Source organism: Mustelus asterias, unplaced genomic scaffold (genome assembly GCF_964213995.1).
Source record: "Mustelus asterias unplaced genomic scaffold, sMusAst1.hap1.1 HAP1_SCAFFOLD_182, whole genome shotgun sequence".
Taxonomy (NCBI): Eukaryota; Metazoa; Chordata; class Chondrichthyes; order Carcharhiniformes; family Triakidae; genus Mustelus; species Mustelus asterias.
Genome location: NW_027590181.1, coordinates 317818 through 338516, shown reverse-complemented (window position 1 = coordinate 338516; position 20699 = coordinate 317818). Strand labels below are relative to the sequence as shown.

At 46.5% G+C, this 20699-nt stretch overlaps 1 protein-coding gene across 1 annotated transcript in view; it reads right to left on the bottom strand.

The window, feature by feature from the left end:
- Window positions 1-20699, bottom strand: part of LOC144485276 (SH3 and multiple ankyrin repeat domains protein 2-like) — a gene marked incomplete at its 3' end in the record, with an annotated part of 595748 nt that overhangs the window by 492319 nt on the left and 82730 nt on the right. The window contains exon 8 of the mRNA XM_078203484.1: window positions 17285-17362. Coding sequence (XP_078059610.1) covers window positions 17285-17362 — 78 coding nt within the window. The remainder of the gene's footprint in view (window positions 1-17284; window positions 17363-20699) is intronic.

Sequence of the window (20699 nt, the reverse complement as noted above, 5' to 3'; positions counted from 1 at the left end):
CCCTCTCACCTCCTTGCCTTACACGCTTACCCTTCCCCCTAACTTCTCAAAGTAACTGGCCCCTTTAAACTAACTACATCAGTAAAAAGATGGCGGGACTTTCCCTCCCCGACACTGCTGTGCTGCACTGACCTGGCTAAGTGAAAAAGAGCGGAGTGGCTATCTGACAGTGATTGCTGATCCGCTGACGTTCTGGGCCATTAACTGGTCATTACTGCTGTTTGTAGGAGTTTGCTCTGTACAAATTGGCTGATGTATTTCCGACTTTACAACTGTGATTATACTTCAAAACCACGGGTGTGGAGCGGAACAGGTGAGGTGCTGAATAAATCCAGAGAGAGGATTTCTGTAGCTGTATCGATTTACACATTAGGGGAAGGCAGTGGCATTGTAGTATTGTAACTGGACTAGTGATCCAGTGACCTCGTAAATGCCCTGGGGAGCATGGTTCGAATGAGGAGTGAATTTCAGTGAGTGAGGAGTGAATGTCAGTGAGTGAGGAGTGAATTTCAGTGAGTGAGGAGTGAATTTCAGTGAGTGAGGAGTGAATTTCAGTGAGTGAGGAGTGAATTTCAGTGAGTGGGAGTGAATTTCAGTGAGTGAGGGGTGAATTTCAGTGAGAGGAGTGAATTTCAGTGAGTGAGGAGTGAATTTCAGTGAGAGGAGTGAATTTCAGTGAGTGAGGAGTGAATTTCAGTGAGTGAGGAGTGAATTTCAGTGAGTGGGAGTGAATTTCAGTGAGTGAGGAGTGAATTTCAGTGAGAGAGGAGTGAATTTCAGTGAGTGAGGAGTGAATTTCAGTGAGAGAGGAGTGAATTTCAGTGAGTTGGAGTGAATTTCAGTGAGTGGGGAGTGAATTTCAGTGAGTGAGGAGTGAATGTCAGTGAGTGAGGAGTGAATTTCAGTGAGTGGGAGTGAATTTCAGTGAGTGAGGGGTGAATTTCAGTGAGTGAGGAGTGAATTTCAGTGAGAGAGGAGTGAATTTCAGTGAGTGGGAGTGAATTTCAGTGAGTGGGGAGTGAATTTCAGTGAGTGGGAGTGAATTTCAGTGAGTGAGGAGTGAATTTCAGTGAGTGAGGAGTGAATTTCAGTGAGTGAGGAGTGAATGTCAGTGAGTGAGGAGTGAATGTCAGTGAGTGAGGAGTGAATTTCAGTGAGTGAGGAGTGAATTTCAGTGAGTTGGAGTGAATTTCAGTGAGTGGGGAGTGAATTTCAGTGAGTGGGAGTGAATTTCAGTGAGTGAGGAGTGAATTTCAATGAGAGAGGAGTGAATTTCAGTGAGTTGGAGTGAATTTCAGTGAGTGGGGAGTGAATTTCAGTGAGTGGGAGTGAATTTCAGTGAGTGAGGAGTGAATTTCAGTGAGTGAGGAGTGAATGTCAGTGAGTGAGGAGTGAATGTCAGTGAGTGAGGAGTGAATGTCAGTGAGTGAGGAGTGAATTTCAGTGAGTGAGGAGTGAATTTCAGTGAGTGGGAGTGAATTTCAGTGAGTGAGGAGTGAATTTCAGTGAGTGAGGAGTGAATTTCAGTGAGTGAGGGGTGAATTTCAGTGAGTGAGGGGTGAATTTCAGTGAGTGGGAGTGAATTTCAGTGAGTGAGGGGTGAATTTCAGTGAGTGGGAGTGAATTTCAGTGAGTGAGGAGTGAATTTCAGTGAGTGAGGGGTGAATTTCAGTGAGTGGGAGTGAATTTCAGTGAGTGAGGGGTGAATTTCAGTGAGTGAGGGGTGAATTTCAGTGAGTGGGAGTGAATTTCAGTGAGTGAGGAGTGAATTTCAGTGAGTGAGGAGTGAATTTCAGTGAGAGAGGAGTGAATTTCAGTGAGAGAGGAGTGAATATCAGTGAGTGAGGAGTGAATTTCAGTGAGTGAGGGGTGAATGTCAGTGAGTGAGGAGTGAATTTCAGTGAGTGAGGAGTGAATTTCAGTGAGTGAGGAGTGAATTTCAGTGAGTGAGGGGTGAATTTCAGTGAGTGAGGAGTGAATTTCAGTGAGAGAGGAGTGAATTTCAGTGAGAGAGGAGTGAATTTCAGTGAGTGAGGAGTGAATTTCAGTGAGTGAGGGGTGAATGTCAGTGAGTGAGGAGTGAATGTCAGTGAGTGAGGAGTGAATGTCAGTGAGTGAGGAGTGAATTTCAGTGAGTGGGAGTGAATTTCAGTGAGTGAGGAGTGAATTTCAGTGAGAGAGGAGTGAATTTCAGTGAGTGAGGAGTGAATTTCAGTGAGTGGGAGTGAATTTCAGTGAGTGGGAGTGAATTTCAGTGAGTGAGGAGTGAATTTCAGTGAGTGAGGGGTGAATTTCAGTGAGTGGGAGTGAATTTCAGTGAGTGAGGGGTGAATTTCAGTGAGTGAGGAGTGAATTTCAGTGAGTGGGGAGTGAATTTCAGTGAGTGGGAGTGAATTTCAGTGAGTGAGGAGTGAATTTCAATGAGAGAGGAGTGAATTTCAGTGAGTTGGAGTGAATTTCAGTGAGTGGGGAGTGAATTTCAGTGAGTGGGAGTGAATTTCAGTGAGTGAGGAGTGAATTTCAGTGAGTGAGGAGTGAATGTCAGTGAGTGAGGAGTGAATGTCAGTGAGTGAGGAGTGAATGTCAGTGAGTGAGGAGTGAATTTCAGTGAGTGAGGAGTGAATTTCAGTGAGTGGGAGTGAATTTCAGTGAGTGAGGAGTGAATTTCAGTGAGTGAGGAGTGAATTTCAGTGAGTGAGGGGTGAATTTCAGTGAGTGAGGGGTGAATTTCAGTGAGTGAGGGGTGAATTTCAGTGAGTGGGAGTGAATTTCAGTGAGTGAGGGGTGAATTTCAGTGAGTGGGAGTGAATTTCAGTGAGTGAGGAGTGAATTTCAGTGAGTGAGGGGTGAATTTCAGTGAGTGGGAGTGAATTTCAGTGAGTGAGGGGTGAATTTCAGTGAGTGAGGGGTGAATTTCAGTGAGTGGGAGTGAATTTCAGTGAGTGAGGAGTGAATTTCAGTGAGTGAGGAGTGAATTTCAGTGAGAGAGGAGTGAATATCAGTGAGTGAGGAGTGAATTTCAGTGAGTGAGGGGTGAATGTCAGTGAGTGAGGAGTGAATTTCAGTGAGTGAGGAGTGAATTTCAGTGAGTGAGGAGTGAATTTCAGTGAGTGAGGGGTGAATTTCAGTGAGTGAGGAGTGAATTTCAGTGAGAGAGGAGTGAATTTCAGTGAGAGAGGAGTGAATTTCAGTGAGTGAGGAGTGAATTTCAGTGAGTGAGGGGTGATTGTCAGTGAGTGAGGGGTGAATGTCAGTGAGTGAGGAGTGAATGTCAGTGAGTGAGGAGTGAATGTCAGTGAGTGGGAGTGAATTTCAGTGAGTGAGGAGTGAATTTCAGTGAGAGAGGAGTGAATTTCAGTGAGTGAGGGGTGAATTTCAGTGAGTGAGGAGTGAATTTCAGTGAGAGAGGAGTGAATTTCAGTGAGAGAGGAGTGAATTTCAGTGAGTGAGGAGTGAATTTCAGTGAGTGAGGGGTGAATGTCAGTGAGTGAGGGGTGAATGTCAGTGAGTGAGGAGTGAATGTCAGTGAGTGAGGAGTGAATGTCAGTGAGTGGGAGTGAATTTCAGTGAGTGAGGAGTGAATTTCAGTGAGAGAGGAGTGAATTTCAGTGAGTGAGGAGTGAATTTCAGTGAGTGGGAGTGAATTTCAGTGAGTGGGAGTGAATTTCAGTGAGTGAGGAGTGAATTTCAGTGAGTGAGGGGTGAATTTCAGTGAGTGGGAGTGAATTTCAGTGAGTGAGGAGTGAATTTCAGTGAGTGAGGGGTGAATTTCAGTGAGTGAGGAGTGAATTTCAGTGAGTGGGGAGTGAATTTCAGTGAGTGGGAGTGAATTTCAGTGAGTGAGGAGTGAATTTCAATGAGAGAGGAGTGAATTTCAGTGAGTTGGAGTGAATTTCAGTGAGTGGGGAGTGAATTTCAGTGAGTGGGAGTGAATTTCAGTGAGTGAGGAGTGAATTTCAGTGAGTGAGGAGTGAATGTCAGTGAGTGAGGAGTGAATGTCAGTGAGTGAGGAGTGAATGTCAGTGAGTGAGGAGTGAATTTCAGTGAGTGAGGAGTGAATTTCAGTGAGTGGGAGTGAATTTCAGTGAGTGAGGAGTGAATTTCAGTGAGTGAGGAGTGAATTTCAGTGAGTGAGGGGTGAATTTCAGTGAGTGAGGGGTGAATTTCAGTGAGTGGGAGTGAATTTCAGTGAGTGAGGGGTGAATTTCAGTGAGTGGGAGTGAATTTCAGTGAGTGAGGAGTGAATTTCAGTGAGTGAGGGGTGAATTTCAGTGAGTGGGAGTGAATTTCAGTGAGTGAGGGGTGAATTTCAGTGAGTGAGGGGTGAATTTCAGTGAGTGGGAGTGAATTTCAGTGAGTGAGGAGTGAATTTCAGTGAGTGAGGAGTGAATTTCAGTGAGAGAGGAGTGAATATCAGTGAGTGAGGAGTGAATTTCAGTGAGTGAGGGGTGAATGTCAGTGAGTGAGGAGTGAATTTCAGTGAGTGAGGAGTGAATTTCAGTGAGTGAGGAGTGAATTTCAGTGAGTGAGGGGTGAATTTCAGTGAGTGAGGAGTGAATTTCAGTGAGAGAGGAGTGAATTTCAGTGAGAGAGGAGTGAATTTCAGTGAGTGAGGAGTGAATTTCAGTGAGTGAGGGGTGATTGTCAGTGAGTGAGGGGTGAATGTCAGTGAGTGAGGAGTGAATGTCAGTGAGTGAGGAGTGAATGTCAGTGAGTGGGAGTGAATTTCAGTGAGTGAGGAGTGAATTTCAGTGAGAGAGGAGTGAATTTCAGTGAGTGAGGAGTGAATTTCAGTGAGTGGGAGTGAATTTCAGTGAGTGAGGAGTGAATTTCAGTGAGTGAGGGGTGAATTTCAGTGAGTGGGAGTGAATTTCAGTGAGTGAGGAGTGAATTTCAGTGAGTGAGGGGTGAATTTCAGTGAGTGAGGAGTGAATTTCAGTGAGTGAGGAGTGAATTTCAGTGAGTGAGGAGTGAATTTCAGTGAGTGAGGGGTGAATTTCAGTGAGAGAGGAGTGAATTTCAGTGAGTGAGGAGTGAATTTCAGTGAGTGGGGAGTGAACTTCAGTGAGTGAGGGGTGAATTTCAGTGAGAGAGGAGTGAATTTCAGTGAGTGAGGAGTGAATTTCAGTGAGTGAGGAGTGAATGTCAGTGAGTGAGGAGTGAATGTCAGTGAGTGGGAGTGAATTTCAGTGAGTGAGGAGTGAATTTCAGTGAGTGAGGAGTGAATTTCAGTGAGTGGGAGTGAATTTCAGTGAGTGAGGGGTGAATTTCAGTGAGTGAGGAGTGAATTTCAGTGAGAGAGGAGTGAATTTCAGTGAGAGAGGAGTGAATTTCAGTGAGTGAGGAGTGAATTTCAGTGAGTGAGGGGTGATTGTCAGTGAGTGAGGGGTGAATGTCAGTGAGTGAGGAGTGAATGTCAGTGAGTGAGGAGTGAATGTCAGTGAGTGGGAGTGAATTTCAGTGAGTGAGGAGTGAATTTCAGTGAGAGAGGAGTGAATTTCAGTGAGTGAGGGGTGAATTTCAGTGAGTGAGGAGTGAATTTCAGTGAGAGAGGAGTGAATTTCAGTGAGAGAGGAGTGAATTTCAGTGAGTGAGGAGTGAATTTCAGTGAGTGAGGGGTGAATGTCAGTGAGTGAGGGGTGAATGTCAGTGAGTGAGGAGTGAATGTCAGTGAGTGAGGAGTGAATGTCAGTGAGTGGGAGTGAATTTCAGTGAGTGAGGAGTGAATTTCAGTGAGAGAGGAGTGAATTTCAGTGAGTGAGGAGTGAATTTCAGTGAGTGGGAGTGAATTTCAGTGAGTGGGAGTGAATTTCAGTGAGTGAGGAGTGAATTTCAGTGAGTGAGGGGTGAATTTCAGTGAGTGGGAGTGAATTTCAGTGAGTGAGGAGTGAATTTCAGTGAGTGAGGGGTGAATTTCAGTGAGTGAGGAGTGAATTTCAGTGAGTGGGGAGTGAATTTCAGTGAGTGGGAGTGAATTTCAGTGAGTGAGGAGTGAATTTCAATGAGAGAGGAGTGAATTTCAGTGAGTTGGAGTGAATTTCAGTGAGTGGGGAGTGAATTTCAGTGAGTGGGAGTGAATTTCAGTGAGTGAGGAGTGAATTTCAGTGAGTGAGGAGTGAATGTCAGTGAGTGAGGAGTGAATGTCAGTGAGTGAGGAGTGAATGTCAGTGAGTGAGGAGTGAATTTCAGTGAGTGAGGAGTGAATTTCAGTGAGTGGGAGTGAATTTCAGTGAGTGAGGAGTGAATTTCAGTGAGTGAGGAGTGAATTTCAGTGAGTGAGGGGTGAATTTCAGTGAGTGAGGGGTGAATTTCAGTGAGTGGGAGTGAATTTCAGTGAGTGAGGGGTGAATTTCAGTGAGTGGGAGTGAATTTCAGTGAGTGAGGAGTGAATTTCAGTGAGTGAGGGGTGAATTTCAGTGAGTGGGAGTGAATTTCAGTGAGTGAGGGGTGAATTTCAGTGAGTGAGGGGTGAATTTCAGTGAGTGGGAGTGAATTTCAGTGAGTGAGGAGTGAATTTCAGTGAGTGAGGAGTGAATTTCAGTGAGAGAGGAGTGAATATCAGTGAGTGAGGAGTGAATTTCAGTGAGTGAGGGGTGAATGTCAGTGAGTGAGGAGTGAATTTCAGTGAGTGAGGAGTGAATTTCAGTGAGTGAGGAGTGAATTTCAGTGAGTGAGGGGTGAATTTCAGTGAGTGAGGAGTGAATTTCAGTGAGAGAGGAGTGAATTTCAGTGAGAGAGGAGTGAATTTCAGTGAGTGAGGAGTGAATTTCAGTGAGTGAGGGGTGATTGTCAGTGAGTGAGGGGTGAATGTCAGTGAGTGAGGAGTGAATGTCAGTGAGTGAGGAGTGAATGTCAGTGAGTGGGAGTGAATTTCAGTGAGTGAGGAGTGAATTTCAGTGAGAGAGGAGTGAATTTCAGTGAGTGAGGAGTGAATTTCAGTGAGTGGGAGTGAATTTCAGTGAGTGAGGAGTGAATTTCAGTGAGTGAGGGGTGAATTTCAGTGAGTGGGAGTGAATTTCAGTGAGTGAGGAGTGAATTTCAGTGAGTGAGGGGTGAATTTCAGTGAGTGAGGAGTGAATTTCAGTGAGTGAGGAGTGAATTTCAGTGAGTGAGGAGTGAATTTCAGTGAGTGAGGGGTGAATTTCAGTGAGAGAGGAGTGAATTTCAGTGAGTGAGGAGTGAATTTCAGTGAGTGGGGAGTGAACTTCAGTGAGTGAGGGGTGAATTTCAGTGAGAGAGGAGTGAATTTCAGTGAGTGAGGAGTGAATTTCAGTGAGTGAGGAGTGAATGTCAGTGAGTGAGGAGTGAATGTCAGTGAGTGGGAGTGAATTTCAGTGAGTGAGGAGTGAATTTCAGTGAGTGAGGAGTGAATTTCAGTGAGTGGGAGTGAATTTCAGTGAGTGAGGAGTGAATTTCAGTGAGTGAGGAGTGAATTTCAGTGAGTGGGGAGTGAGTTTCAGTGAGTGAGGAGTGAATTTCAGTGAGTGGGAGTGAATTTCAGTGAGTGAGGAGTGAATGTCAGTGAGTGAGGAGTGAATTTCAATGAGTGGGGAGTGAATTTCAGTGAGTTAGGGGTGAATTTCAGTGAGTGGGAGTGAATTTCAGTGAGTGAGGGGTGAATTTCAGTGAGTGGGAGTGAATTTCAGTGAGTGAGGAGTGAATTTCAGTGAGTGAGGGGTGAATTTCAGTGAGTGGGAGTGAATTTCAGTGAGTGAGGGGTGAATTTCAGTGAGTGAGGGGTGAATTTCAGTGAGTGGGAGTGAATTTCAGTGAGTGAGGAGTGAATTTCAGTGAGTGAGGAGTGAATTTCAGTGAGAGAGGAGTGAATTTCAGTGAGTGAGGAGTGAATTTCAGTGAGTGAGGGGTGAATGTCAGTGAGTGAGGGGTGAATGTCAGTGAGTGAGGGGTGAATGTCAGTGAGTGAGGAGTGAATTTCAGTGAGTGAGGAGTGAATTTCAGTGAGTGGGAGTGAATTTCAGTGAGTGAGGAGTGAATTTCAGTGAGAGAGGAGTGAATTTCAGTGAGAGAGGAGTGAATTTCAGTGAGAGAGGAGTGAATTTCAGTGAGTGAGGGGTGAATTTCAGTGAGTGAGGGGTGAATGTCAGTGAGTGAGGGGTGAATGTCAGTGAGTGAGGAGTGAATGTCAGTGAGTGAGGAGTGAATTTCAGTGAGTGGGAGTGAATTTCAGTGAGTGAGGAGTGAATTTCAGTGAGAGAGGAGTGAATTTCAGTGAGTGAGGAGTGAATTTCAGTGAGTGGGAGTGAATTTCAGTGAGTGAGGAGTGAATTTCAGTGAGTGAGGGGTGAATTTCAGTGAGTGGGAGTGAATTTCAGTGAGTGAGGGGTGAATTTCAGTGAGTGAGGGGTGAATTTCAGTGAGTGAGGAGTGAATTTCAGTGAGTGAGGAGTGAATTTCAGTGAGTGAGGAGTGAATTTCAGTGAGTGAGGGGTGAATTTCTGTGAGAGAGGAGTGAATTTCAGTGAGTGAGGAGTGAATTTCAGTGAGTGGGAGTGAATTTCAGTGAGTGAGGAGTGAATGTCAGTGAGTGGGAGTGAATTTCAGTGAGTGAGGAGTGAATTTCAGTGAGTGAGGAGTGAATTTCAGTGAGTGGGAGTGAATTTCAGTGAGTGAGGAGTGAATTTCAGTGAGTGAGGAGTGAATTTCAGTGAGTGGGGAGTGAGTTTCAGTGAGTGAGGAGTGAATGTCAGTGAGTGAGGAGTGAATGTCAGTGAGTGAGGAGTGAATTTCAGTGAGTGAGGAGTGAATTTCAGTGAGTGGGGAGTGAGTTTCAGTGAGTGAGGAGTGAATGTCAGTGAGTGATGAGTGAATTTCAGTGAGTGGGGAGTGAATTTCAGTGAGTGGGGAGTGAATTTCAGCAGGAGAATGAATTTTTGGGGAGTGTGCAGAAGGTTAATTTCCATGGGGAGGGTGAATTTCAGTCGAAGGTACAAATTTGTACACTGGTGCGGAGGGAATGTAGAAAGCTCCATTTAATACTTGTGGTGAACCATCGTTGGTTACCACTGGGGGTTGTTCTTATGTTACTGTTGGGTTAGGGTGTTGTCACTGTGGGGGTTGTATAATGTTGTTGGGTTAGGGTGTTTACCTGTTGTAAATGTTATTATGGCACATCCCGGTGGGGCCCCGCCTCCGGAGGAGAGGTATAAGACCCTCTGCTCCGGCAGGACCCCTTCAGTCTGAACTGGTGTACTCGTGTTAGTTAGTTCCATTGTTTGACAATAAAAGCCTTCAATACTGAAGCCTTGTTCCACGTGCTTGATTGTCGCGCATCAATACTTCAACCCAATCTTACACATTTTCAAGTGTTTACATTCAAAATGACTGATTCCCTTAAGTCACATAATTTGATATCAGATTATAGTCATCATAATATCTTGAGAATTTCAATTCCATTGCTGTTTAGGATCAGCGCCTTCATCCTTGCTCTGTTATGCTATCCAGTATAATATCTAGCGAAGCAGAGGTGCGATCAGACAGCACAATGTGCCATCACTGGTACAATGCTGGTGACAGCAGAAAGATTGCAATATTATCTCTTGCCCCTGAGAAATGGCGGCACCCATTTGCTGCTGAACTATACTGCAGGTTAAGGAATCTTCAAAAATTGAATAGAGTAGGTTACACCCCCCTGCAAATACTGCTGTGATCTGAGGTGAGGGGAGGTATAGAGTGGCGGGGCGGGGGGGGGGGGGGGGGGTGTCGCAGGCAGATTGGCTGGAAAGATTGACAAATTCTAGGGACCGTGTCTAAATGCTGCCATGCTGCCAGGGACCGTGTCCAAATACTGCCACAATGTGAATCATTTGCAAATATTGGCGCACTCGCAAATATTGGCACATTTACTGCGGCAAATGGACATACACTCCTGTGAATATCCTGGGAGTACTGTCACACTCCTGAGACACAGTAAGAAGTCTCACAACACCAGGTTAAAGTCCAACAGGTTTATTTGGTAGCAAATACCATAAGCTTTCGGAGCGCTGCTCCTTCGTCAGATGGAGTGGAAATGTGCTCTCAAACAGTGACCCAGTGCAAACATTTGTACAATTCTGTGTCTTTGTTTCAGATTCCCAGCATTTCGCTTTTATTACAATTCTCGGAACCCCTGCAAATATTCAGTCAGAGGAGTCAGTCTCCTGGAATTTAAGATCAATCTCCAAGATATTGCTGTGAGAGCTCCAGGAGGGAAACAACAGGGGCTTTGAAAGAAAAAGTCTGGGGTTTTAATTTTCCTTGAACATTTTGGTGAATTAATTTGGAATATTATTGTTGTTTGGCGAAGGAATGGCGTTTGACTGACAGGCAGCAGAGAGTAGTTTCACAATTAGAATTGGTACCAGGTGATGTTGTGCCTCGATGATGGCGGGGCAATGCTAACAAGGTGGTCTTGGGGTCATTCCTGGTGATGAGGTAGAATCTCCAACTAAGGTTGACAACACTAGATTATCCCTGAAACAGCTTAGGGATCAGCTGAAAATGTTGGTTCTATCCTGAAGGTCAGCTTTTTCCCTGCTTCCATTAGACTTTTGAATGGACCTATCACATATTAAGCTGATCTTTCTCTTCATCCTATCGGTAAATGCAACATTATACTCTGCATCCTCTCCTTTCCTTCTCCCTTATGTATTCTATGAACGGTATGTTTTGTCTGTATGGCACGCAAGAAACAATACTTTTCACCGTATCCCAATACATGTGACAATAATAAATCCAATCAAAAGATCATAAGATCAAAGGAAATAGGTGCAAGGATAGGTTATTTGAACCTTCAAGCCTACTCAGCCATTCAATAAGAGCATAGCTGGTCTGATGGTGGCCTTAACTCTATTTTCATAGGTATTATAGAATCCCTGCAGGGAAGAAGGAAGCCATTCGGCCCATCGAGTCTGCACCAACCACAATCCCACCCAGGCCCTATCCCCATAACTCCACATAATTACCCTACTAATCCTCTGACACTAAGGGTCAATTTAGCATGGCTGATCAACCTAACCCACATACCTTTGACATGTGGGAGGAAACCGGAGCACCCAGAAGAAACCCACGCAGACATGGGGAGAATGTGCAAACTCCACACAGTGACCCGAGGTCGAAATTGAACGTGGGTCCCTGGCGCTGTGAGGCAGCAGTGCTAACCACTGTGCCACCGTGCCGCCCCAATAAACAATTGTTTACATATATATATTGCATTTATTGGTGTCACAAGTAGGCTTACATTAACACTACAATGAAGTTACTGTGAAAACCCCCTTTCACAGTCATCAGTAGATTCTTAATTCCAGATATTTTTTATTGAATTCAGATTCCACTACCTGCCATGGTGGGATTCGAACCCGGGTCCCCAGAATGTTAGCTGAGTCTCCGGATTAATAGTCCAGCTATAATACCAGTCGGCCATTGCCTCCCCATTTTCCTGCCTGCCACCCACCCCCCATCACTCACTCCCCTACCCCTCCCTTCCGCCACAGTCCATTGAGCTTCACTCCCTTGCATGAATTGAATCCCTTCCTCAGTTCCCCTAGTTCTAAGCTCCCCCACAAGAGGAAACATCCCCCCAACATCCACCCAGTAAGTCTCTTCAGTAGCCTACATGTTTCAAACAGATTACCACTCATTCTTCTAAACTCCAACGAGTATCGGCCTAAACTTTTTTTGACTCCATCCTAAAAGTTACAAAACCAATGCTTTGAATGGACAAATCCAAATCCATTCCTTGCTTGCTCCAAAAACCAAATTCAAAATCCTGTTGAATCCAATCCAAGGTCACTGCTGGGGTCAGCTTCCAGTGACCCCAGAGGCTGTGTGACAGCTACAAGAGAGAATCTGGGGATGGAATGTCTGGAATGAGGTCAACCCAAGGGCTTCACAATGACTCCCTGGCTTGATGATGGAAGGTATTCATTGCAGGGTTATGTTCAATTCGGTCTGTTCAATTTTCCCATAGAGACTAAGAGGAGTGCACTGTGGAGGCAGCAGCTGACATTGCCTTTTCTATGACTCTCATGGAACTGAGATGGAGAAGGAAGGCCTGTCACCACCAGGCAGAACAAAAGGAAGAGCCTCGGACTGAGGAAAAGGGCCAGTAGTGTCCCACACAGACCCTGAAGCTGAGGAGGAGAGGTGCAGTTCCATGAAGGTGTTTGGCATGACCCAGGGTGTACTGAAGGTGCCTCTCCACACAGTGACGTGGAAGCCTTCGCTTGTCAGGTGATGTGGTGGCTCATATCTGCCACATTCTTTGGGAAGATCTGACGCTGCATGGCATGGGAGGCCATCCATTGGGTGGCACAGTGGTTATCACTGATGCCCCATAACGCCAAGGACCCAGGTTGAATTCTAGCCTTGGGTCACTGTCTGTGTGGAGTTTGCAGGTTCTTCCCGTGTCGGCATGAATTTCCTCTGGGTGCTCCGGCTTCCTCCCACAGATGTGTAGGTTGGTTGGATTGGCCATTCTAAATTGTCCAAAGGTGTGTAGGTTAGGGGGATTAGCCATGGTAACTGTGTGCGGTTATAGGGATAGGGTGAAGGGGGGGGTCTGGGTGGGATGCCTTTCGGACAGTCAGTGCAGACTCAATGGGCTGAATTGCCTCTTTCTGCCAGCCGGGTATCATTACTCACATCTTTTGGGGCTAGCCTCTGTCATCGATGAGCCAACCCTGAATGTGCTGAGGTCCCAGTGCATGCTCAATGGGCTGAATGACCTCTTTCTGCACTGTAGGGATTTAATGGCTCTAGAATTGCCAGTGGCTATAAATGTGACCTCTGCATGTTTTTGCGAATGGCTCGTTGCAGGTTTACACTGGGGATTTCTGCGGAATATCACAGTCCTCTGCTCATAAATGCATCCAAGAGGATACCAGTGCCTATTCAGTCAGGCACACAATTATGTCCAGTTCTGCCTTGATGAAGCCAGCCAGGCTGCAAGATTACTGAGATTTGTGGTGATCCCCGGCTTCCCACCGGGGCAGCGTGCCGTTGACTGCACACGTATGACTTTAAGAGCTCCCTGGTAGTGACCACTTATCCCTCAATGGAAAAGGCTTCCACTCTCTCGCTGGGGAGCTGGTTTGTGATCATCAAAAGTGGATTGTGCAGGTCAGTGCGAGGAAGCTTGTACGAGTCTTACATCTTGAGTCACTCACAGGTGCCACAGACCTTCCAGGGACCTCATCACATTCAGGGTTGGCTCGTCGGTGACAAAGGCTAGCCCCAAAAGATGCGACTAATGCTGGCAGCCCCAGAGGAGAAGTATAATGTGGCTCATTCTGCCACATGCTCCTTGATTGAGGGGACCATTGGCATGCTGGAGATATCTGAACTGGTCAGGCAGCGCTTTCCCCAGAGAGTGCCTCACATCATCATGGTTTCCTGCACTCTAACAAGGTAAAGGTAAAGTCGCCATAGTCCCAGAAGACCATAGACTGCACCTAGTGGTGACTTCACCTGAAGATCAACACACGTCAAGCGAGGGGCAAGATTGCGGAGGTGGGGCCTTCGTGAATAACCTCAGCCGGTACAGGTGGGCGGGGGGTTGGGGACAAGGTGGACCACTCTTGCTGCTTAGGGGACTCTCCATGAGCCGGAGGCTTTCTGCTCAGGAAGAATCACCCCCAGAGCCTGCTGGGTATATATGGCAGCCGGCATGGGTCTGCAACCACAGCACCGTGGGGCGTAAACATCCGGCAAATCCTTGGTTGTGGGATAATGCACGCTGTACAAAAGTGGGTGAATGATAAAAGATCACAGAATCATAGATTAACCTTTCTGGAATTAAACAAATGTTGGAGAGAAATTAATTCTAAAATTAACTAAAATAGTCAATATCTTTTCCCAAAGATAGGGGAGTCTAGAACTAGAGGGCATAGGTTTAAGGTGAGAGGGGAGAGATACAAAAGGATCCAGAGAGGCAATTTTTTCACACAGAGGGTGGTGAGTGTCTGGAACAAGCTGCCAGAGATAGTAGTAGAGGCGGGTACAATTTTGTCTTTTAAAGAGCGTTTAGACAGTTACATGGGTAAGATGGGTATAGAGGGATATGGGCCAAATGCGGGCAATTGGGATTAGCTTAGTGGTTAAAACAAAAGGCACGGACAAGTTGGGCCAAAGGGCCTGTTTCCATACTGTAAACCTTTATGAATCTATAAATGGGTGGCTGCAAGTTTTCACCTGTTTGATTGTCTGACAAGGAGGGATTGCTTGTCGAAAGATTTTGATTCCTGTGGGAAGGATTTCTCACAATTTGGGCAGAATATGGAAGTTATTTTGATTTGTTTTGAAATGTTGTTTGTGCATATTTTTTACACAAAGGGAAAGAAAGGAATCCATTAATTGTATATTAATTTGTATTTAATTAATTACATTTCCTTTCTTTAAATGCTATGCAGGTGATGGGCTATAATTGGGGTATCGTTTGATAAAGAGGCACTTACTGAAACCGTGCTTTAGGAGGGCTGTGTTTCTAACGCTGCAATCGAGAACTAAACGGCGACGCATTATTGTCTTTTAAGGATGGAAGGTCTTACACTGCTGTTCGCAGTCATGTAGAGCTGGGGTAAAATCTCACACTAATTAGGACCAAGCGATGGGACTAATTGGATCTCTCTTCTAAAAAGCCAACCCAGGCATGATGGGTAGAGTCCCCTCCCGCTGTGCTCTAAGATCCTATGATTAAACCAGTCAAAAAATGCCTGCTGCATTTTGATTATGTCAAGTTCTGCTGATCAGCTCAAATTTCACATTCACTTCAAAGCAATCCATTAAAAAACCAATGAATCCGATTTCTCTGCAACCACGTATTTAAGACCCTGGCCGGGATTCTCCTGGTCCGCTGTGCTGCTCGGGTAGCGCAACGGACCAGGAGACATCAGTGGGGGGCCTCTAGCGGGGCGCACGACCGGCGTCCAGCTGATCGCTAGTCTCCCAGGCCCTTTCTTTCCGCAAAATTGGCCGGAAATTGGTGTGGGGCTGATTACAATCTGGAAATTGACAGTGGGGGAGACCGGAAGATCCCACCACCGACCAATGGCAGGCCACTCCTGCTGCCGCAAAACACGCTTCGGGGCATGTGAAAAATCCCACCCATGGAGTGCAGGAGGTCATGGAAAGTTCCAAAATCGATGTGTCGATTGAGCGGGAACCAATGTAGGGTTGAGAGGGAGTTGGAGTGAGTGAAGCTACCAGCAGCAGAGACGAGAAATGAGGAAGGCAGAAATCAGAGAACAAATCAGGAGTTAATTTAAAAAAGCTTCTGTCATTTTTTGACTGGGTGTCTTTGTCTGCATTTTCTGTCTCCTCTTTAAGTTCTTGTGAACTGTTTTTATTGGCAAACTTTTAAATCCTCTTCCAAGTGCCATTACAATGGGGTTCCCTCTATCTGACACGTTTGGAAGTAGGAAGACCTAAGGAGAGATACCAAACAGGTCAGGTTTTATATGAGATATGTTCCCCCGCTGGAATTTTCCAACAAAATCCCATGAACACCAATGAGACCAAACCTCTCTCTTCTTAAGTGACTTTGAAGGTCAGCACTCAGCTCATTTCCAAGTAGTTCCACAGGTGTATAAGATTATGAGGGGTATGGACAGGGTGAGCAGGGGGCAGCTGTTCCCCTTGGTCGAGTGGTCAATCACGAGGGGACAAAGTTTTAGGGTGAGGGGCAGGAGATTCAGAGGGGATTTGAGAATAAAAATTCATTCAGTGTGGTGAGAATCTGGAATGCACTGCCTGGGAAGATAGAAATCTTAGAAACCCTACAGCACAGAAAGAGGCCATTCGGCCCATCGTGTCTGCACCGACCACAATCCCACCCAGACCCTACCCCCATATCCCTACATATTTTACCCACTAATCCCTCTCACCTACACATCCCAGGACACTAAGGGCAATTTTAGCATGGCCAATCAACCTAACCCGCACATCTTTGGACTGTGGGAGGAAACCGGAGCACCCGGAGGAAACCCACGCAGACACGAGGAGAATGTGCAAACTCCACACAGACAGTGACCCATGTTGGGAATCGAACCCAGGTCCCTGGAGCTGTGAAGCAGCAGTGCTACCCACTGTGCTACCGGAGACTGGAAATCTTACAACTTTTAAAATGTACTTGGATGAGCACTTGAAATATCATAACAGTCAAAGATATGGGGCAAGTTTGGGAAAATGGAATTACTGCTCTTTTAGTGATAGTTATTGTTGGTGCAGAACCGATGGGCTGAAGGGCCTTCTCTGTGCTGTGTGACTCTGAGCCAATGGGCCCTATTTTACCATTTTCATTTGAAGTGCTGGGCGGACTTGAAACTGAGAGTGTTTCAGATCTGAATTTTAGACCCATTCTCTGGCGCCCCCATACGCACTCTGCCTGAAAAAATAGCAGCGATTGTGAATCGTGCTGTAGACACCTATGGGCGGGGCTTAACGCACCCGAAATCTTGCAGCTCCGATCGGCGCCTCCAACTGCGCATGTGCAGAAAAAAAAGATAGAGAAACACTCTCCTGCCACAGTGCTCCTGGGCCGGATAATGCCTCCCTCTGGCTCCCACAGACATTGCCCCACCGCCACAACATCACTGACCTCCTTATTCCCCCCACACCGCCACCCAGATCAATTGCGGGCCCCTCCCCCCTTCCCTCACACGGATCACACGCAGAGTGGCAGCAGATCCCCCCCACCCTCCCCTGGCCCTGCCTCCCCCCCCGCCCTCCCCTGTCCCTACGGCAGCCATTTTCGGCTCTTGGTAAAGGGGGAACTGGCGTGGAGGCGGGCACGGATCACGCTACTCGCCTCACGCCCGACTTTACCAAATTATCGCGCCTGAAAATGGACTCAACTTGATGGTAAAATCGGGCCCTGTGACTCTATGGAATTTTTAACATCTAAGGATTAAATTCTAATCAGAAACCTGCGCCTTTGGTAACTCTCTTAAAAACAAATTTCAATGTTTTTTCGAAAAGAATCTGGTAAACATAATGCATCAGTTCCCTGGCTCTGCATTGATCTTACTGGCACTCTTAACCAAACAACTGATTAATTCTCTGCATTCACACTACTTTATAATTGGCTGTCTGAACATTTCAACACTTGCCCCCCCAGCCCCATCCCTATCCACCCACTGCACACCTCACACATAACAATACTTGCAACGCTCCCACCTTCCCCGCCTCATCATAACTAACCCACGGCGGAACATTTGCCCTCGGACTGTGTGTCACTGACCGAGGCACATCCTGCTGAAACAGCGCAAGGTGGAGGAAAATGTTTGCTTACCTGAAACGGTGACTGGCTGTTGTAGTTCTTCACTTCTTTGATGGCTCCACGGAACAGTAGCACTCGGGCACAGCTCTCCTGTGGAAATACAGCACGTTACTAACAAGTGACGGCAGTGTGGTTTCAGCTGCTGTCTTTTACTGTGAGTCTTCATTCTCTACAGTCCCAGATAATTAACTGGCATGGCACACCTTCTGAGGTTCAGCCGTCCTACAACATAAATCAGGGCCACTGTGGTCTCCTGAACAAGTGGCAGTTGCCTCAGGAATCTTTAAAGGATTTTGACATATTTTCTCCTCTAATTGACCCTGCTGTTTTTTTTTTAACCTGGCCCACTATGTCTCTCGCAAAATAATGTCAGATGGGGCTTGTATACATTGTGATAGAATCATAGAATCCCGACAGTGCAAAAGGAGGCCATTTGGCCCATCAAGTCTACACCGGCTCTCTGACAGGACCAGGCCCTTTCCCCCACACTATTCCTGTAGCCCCACACATTTATGATGGCTAATCCCCCTGACCTACACATCTTGGGACACTAAGAGACAATTTATCATAGCCAATCCACCTAACCTACACATCTTTGGACTGTGGGAGGAAACTGGAGTATCTGGAGGAATCCCACATAAACACGCGGGGAATGTTCAAACTTCACACAGACAGTGACCCGAGCAGGGAATCGAACCCAGGTCCCTGGCACTGTGAGGCAGCAGTGCTAACCACTATGCCACCGTGCCACCACAAAACTAAACAGACTCCTTGGATTTTCCAGCCGTGCTCACCCCAAGACCGGAAAATCCCACCTTAAATGAATGGACCTTTGCATGGTCCATGTCCTGCCCGCTATGATTGCCGTGATGGACGGGACAGGAAAATTCTGCCCAATGAATACGTTCAAGACATAATCACATTTTCCCGTCCAGCTGGTTTAAACAGCAGCTCTTTCCCTGCCCGTTATTTTTGTTCGTTTGGATGCAAAAGTGACAACAAAACGTTTTACAAACTTGTGAGTCATGAGCACATTAACAAACTAGTTGGCAGAACTGACTTCTGATAGTGGAATCATAGAATTCTACAATGCAGAAGGAGGCCATTCAGCCCATTGAACCTGCACCGACCACAATCCCACCCAGGCCCTGTTCCCGTAACCCCATGTATTTACCTGAACTAGTTCCCCTGACACTAAGGAGCAAGTTAGTATGGTCAATCCACCTAACCTGCACATCTTTGGACTGTGGGAGGAAACCGGAGCATCCGGAGGAAACCCACGCAGATACGGGAAGAACGTGCAAACTCCACACAGACAGTGACCCAAGCCAGGAATCGAACCCGGGTCCTTGGCACTGTGAGGCAGCGGTGCTAACCACTGTGCCACCTTGCTGTCCATTGGAATCAGGCTTATTGTGAAAATACTTAATCAGTCTCCTGTCATGGTCCAGCGTCTGGAGTACAGTCGATTCATTTTGTATGGTTCCATTGGCTCCATTTAAATATTTAATCCCCTGGGTTAAATGACCAAAGAATCATAAAACAGAAAGCGCTAGAAAAACTCAGTAGGTCTGGCAGCATGAGTGGAAGCAGAAACAGAGTCAATGGCTGGGATTTTCCAGCCCCTCTCCCCAGACGTGTTTTCCTGCGTTGGAGGCGGCTTGCCATTAGCCGCCAGCAGCATCCTCCAGTCCTTCCGAAGTCTGTGGCATTTTGTACGGCTTGCCCACCCTGTCACCAAGGATCCTGCCGCGGGGGGATTTCCTTCAGCGGGATTGGACGGTCCTATCAACAGGAAGGGGCCTGAAAGTCCCGCCCGATGTTCCGAGCACAGTGGGAGATGGAAATGTGGTGGGATCTACACTGTTGAGAAAGCGGCAAGGGTCAGAGGAAACAGAAGAGGAGGTGAGTGGAGAGCGAGAGGACGGGGGGGAGGTTCAAAACTAAAACTGTCATAGAATAAAAGGCAAAGAGAGTGGTAATGGCTGTAGTAAAGAAACATCGCAACGGTCCAGAGTTGGTGTTAACAGCAAGTAAAGGTCAGCTCAGTCCAAAAGCAACAATAAGATGCAGGCTGGCACTTGGCAAAGAATGCTCTCAAAATTCAATAAGACAGAGAGTGTAGTCTGGAGTTTTAGTCGTCAATATTGAGTCTAGAAAGCTGCAAACTGCCTGCTCAAAAGCTGAGATGCTGTTCCTCGAGCTTCACTGGAACATTGCAGCAAGACAGAAATGTGAACATGAGCGCAAGATAAGTTCATAAGATGTAGGAGCAGAATTAGACCATTCGGTCCATCAAGTCCGCTCCCCCATTTGATCACGGCTGATATGCTCCACATCCCCATTTTCCTGCCTTCTCCCCATAACCCTTCAACCCATTAACAATTAAAAATCTGTCTAACTCCTCCTCAAATTTACTCACTGTCCCAGCATCCACCGCACTTTGGGGTAGCGAATCCCACAGATTCACAACCCTTTATGAGAAGTAGTTTTTCCTCAATTCTGTTTTATATTTGCTACCCCTTATCCTAAAACTATGACCTCTCGCTCTGGAATGCCCCACCAGCAGGAGCATCCGCTCCACGTCTACTTTATCCATACCTTTTATCATCTTGTATCTTGATCTCCTCCCATTCTTCTAAATTCCAGAGAGTCTCGACCTGGACTAAGACAATGAATGGCAAGATATTGGAAACACCTCCATTCAATCCAGAACCAGGACCCTGAGCCTCCAGTCACGATGTGAAAATGCCGGCGTTGGACTGGGGTAAACACAGTAAGGAGTCTAACTACACCAGGTTAAAGTCCAACAGGTTTATTTGGTAGCAAACGCCACTAGCTTTCGGAGCGCTGCTCCTTCGTCGGATGGAGTGAATTTCCACTCCATCTGACGAAGGAGCAGCGCTCCGAAAGCTAGTGGCGTTTGCTACCAAATAAACCTGTTGGACCTTAACCTGGTGTAGTTAGACTCCTTACTGTGTTTCCTCCAGCCACCAACAGCTTTCTGGACTCAACATTGAATTCAACAACTTGTCAGCTGTGACTCAGTTGGTAACACTTGCCTCTGAATCACAAGGTTTTGGGTTAAACACCCATTCCAGGATTTAAGAATGTAAATGAAAGCTGACACTCCAGCTTTGCATTGTTAGAGGACCTTTTGGATGAGATGTTTCAACTGAACGGTTGAGGATTCTGGGACTGTACTCGTTGGAATTTAGAAGGATGAGGGGGGATCTTATTGAAGCTCACAGGATACTGCGAGGCCTGGATAGAGTGGATGTGGAGAGGATGTTTCCACTAGTAGGAAAAACTAGAACCAGAGGCACAACCTCAGGCTAAAGGGACCATCCTTTAAAACAGATGAGGAATTTCTTCAGCCAGAGAGCAGCGAATCTGTGGAACTCTTTGCCGCAGAAGGCCGTAGAGG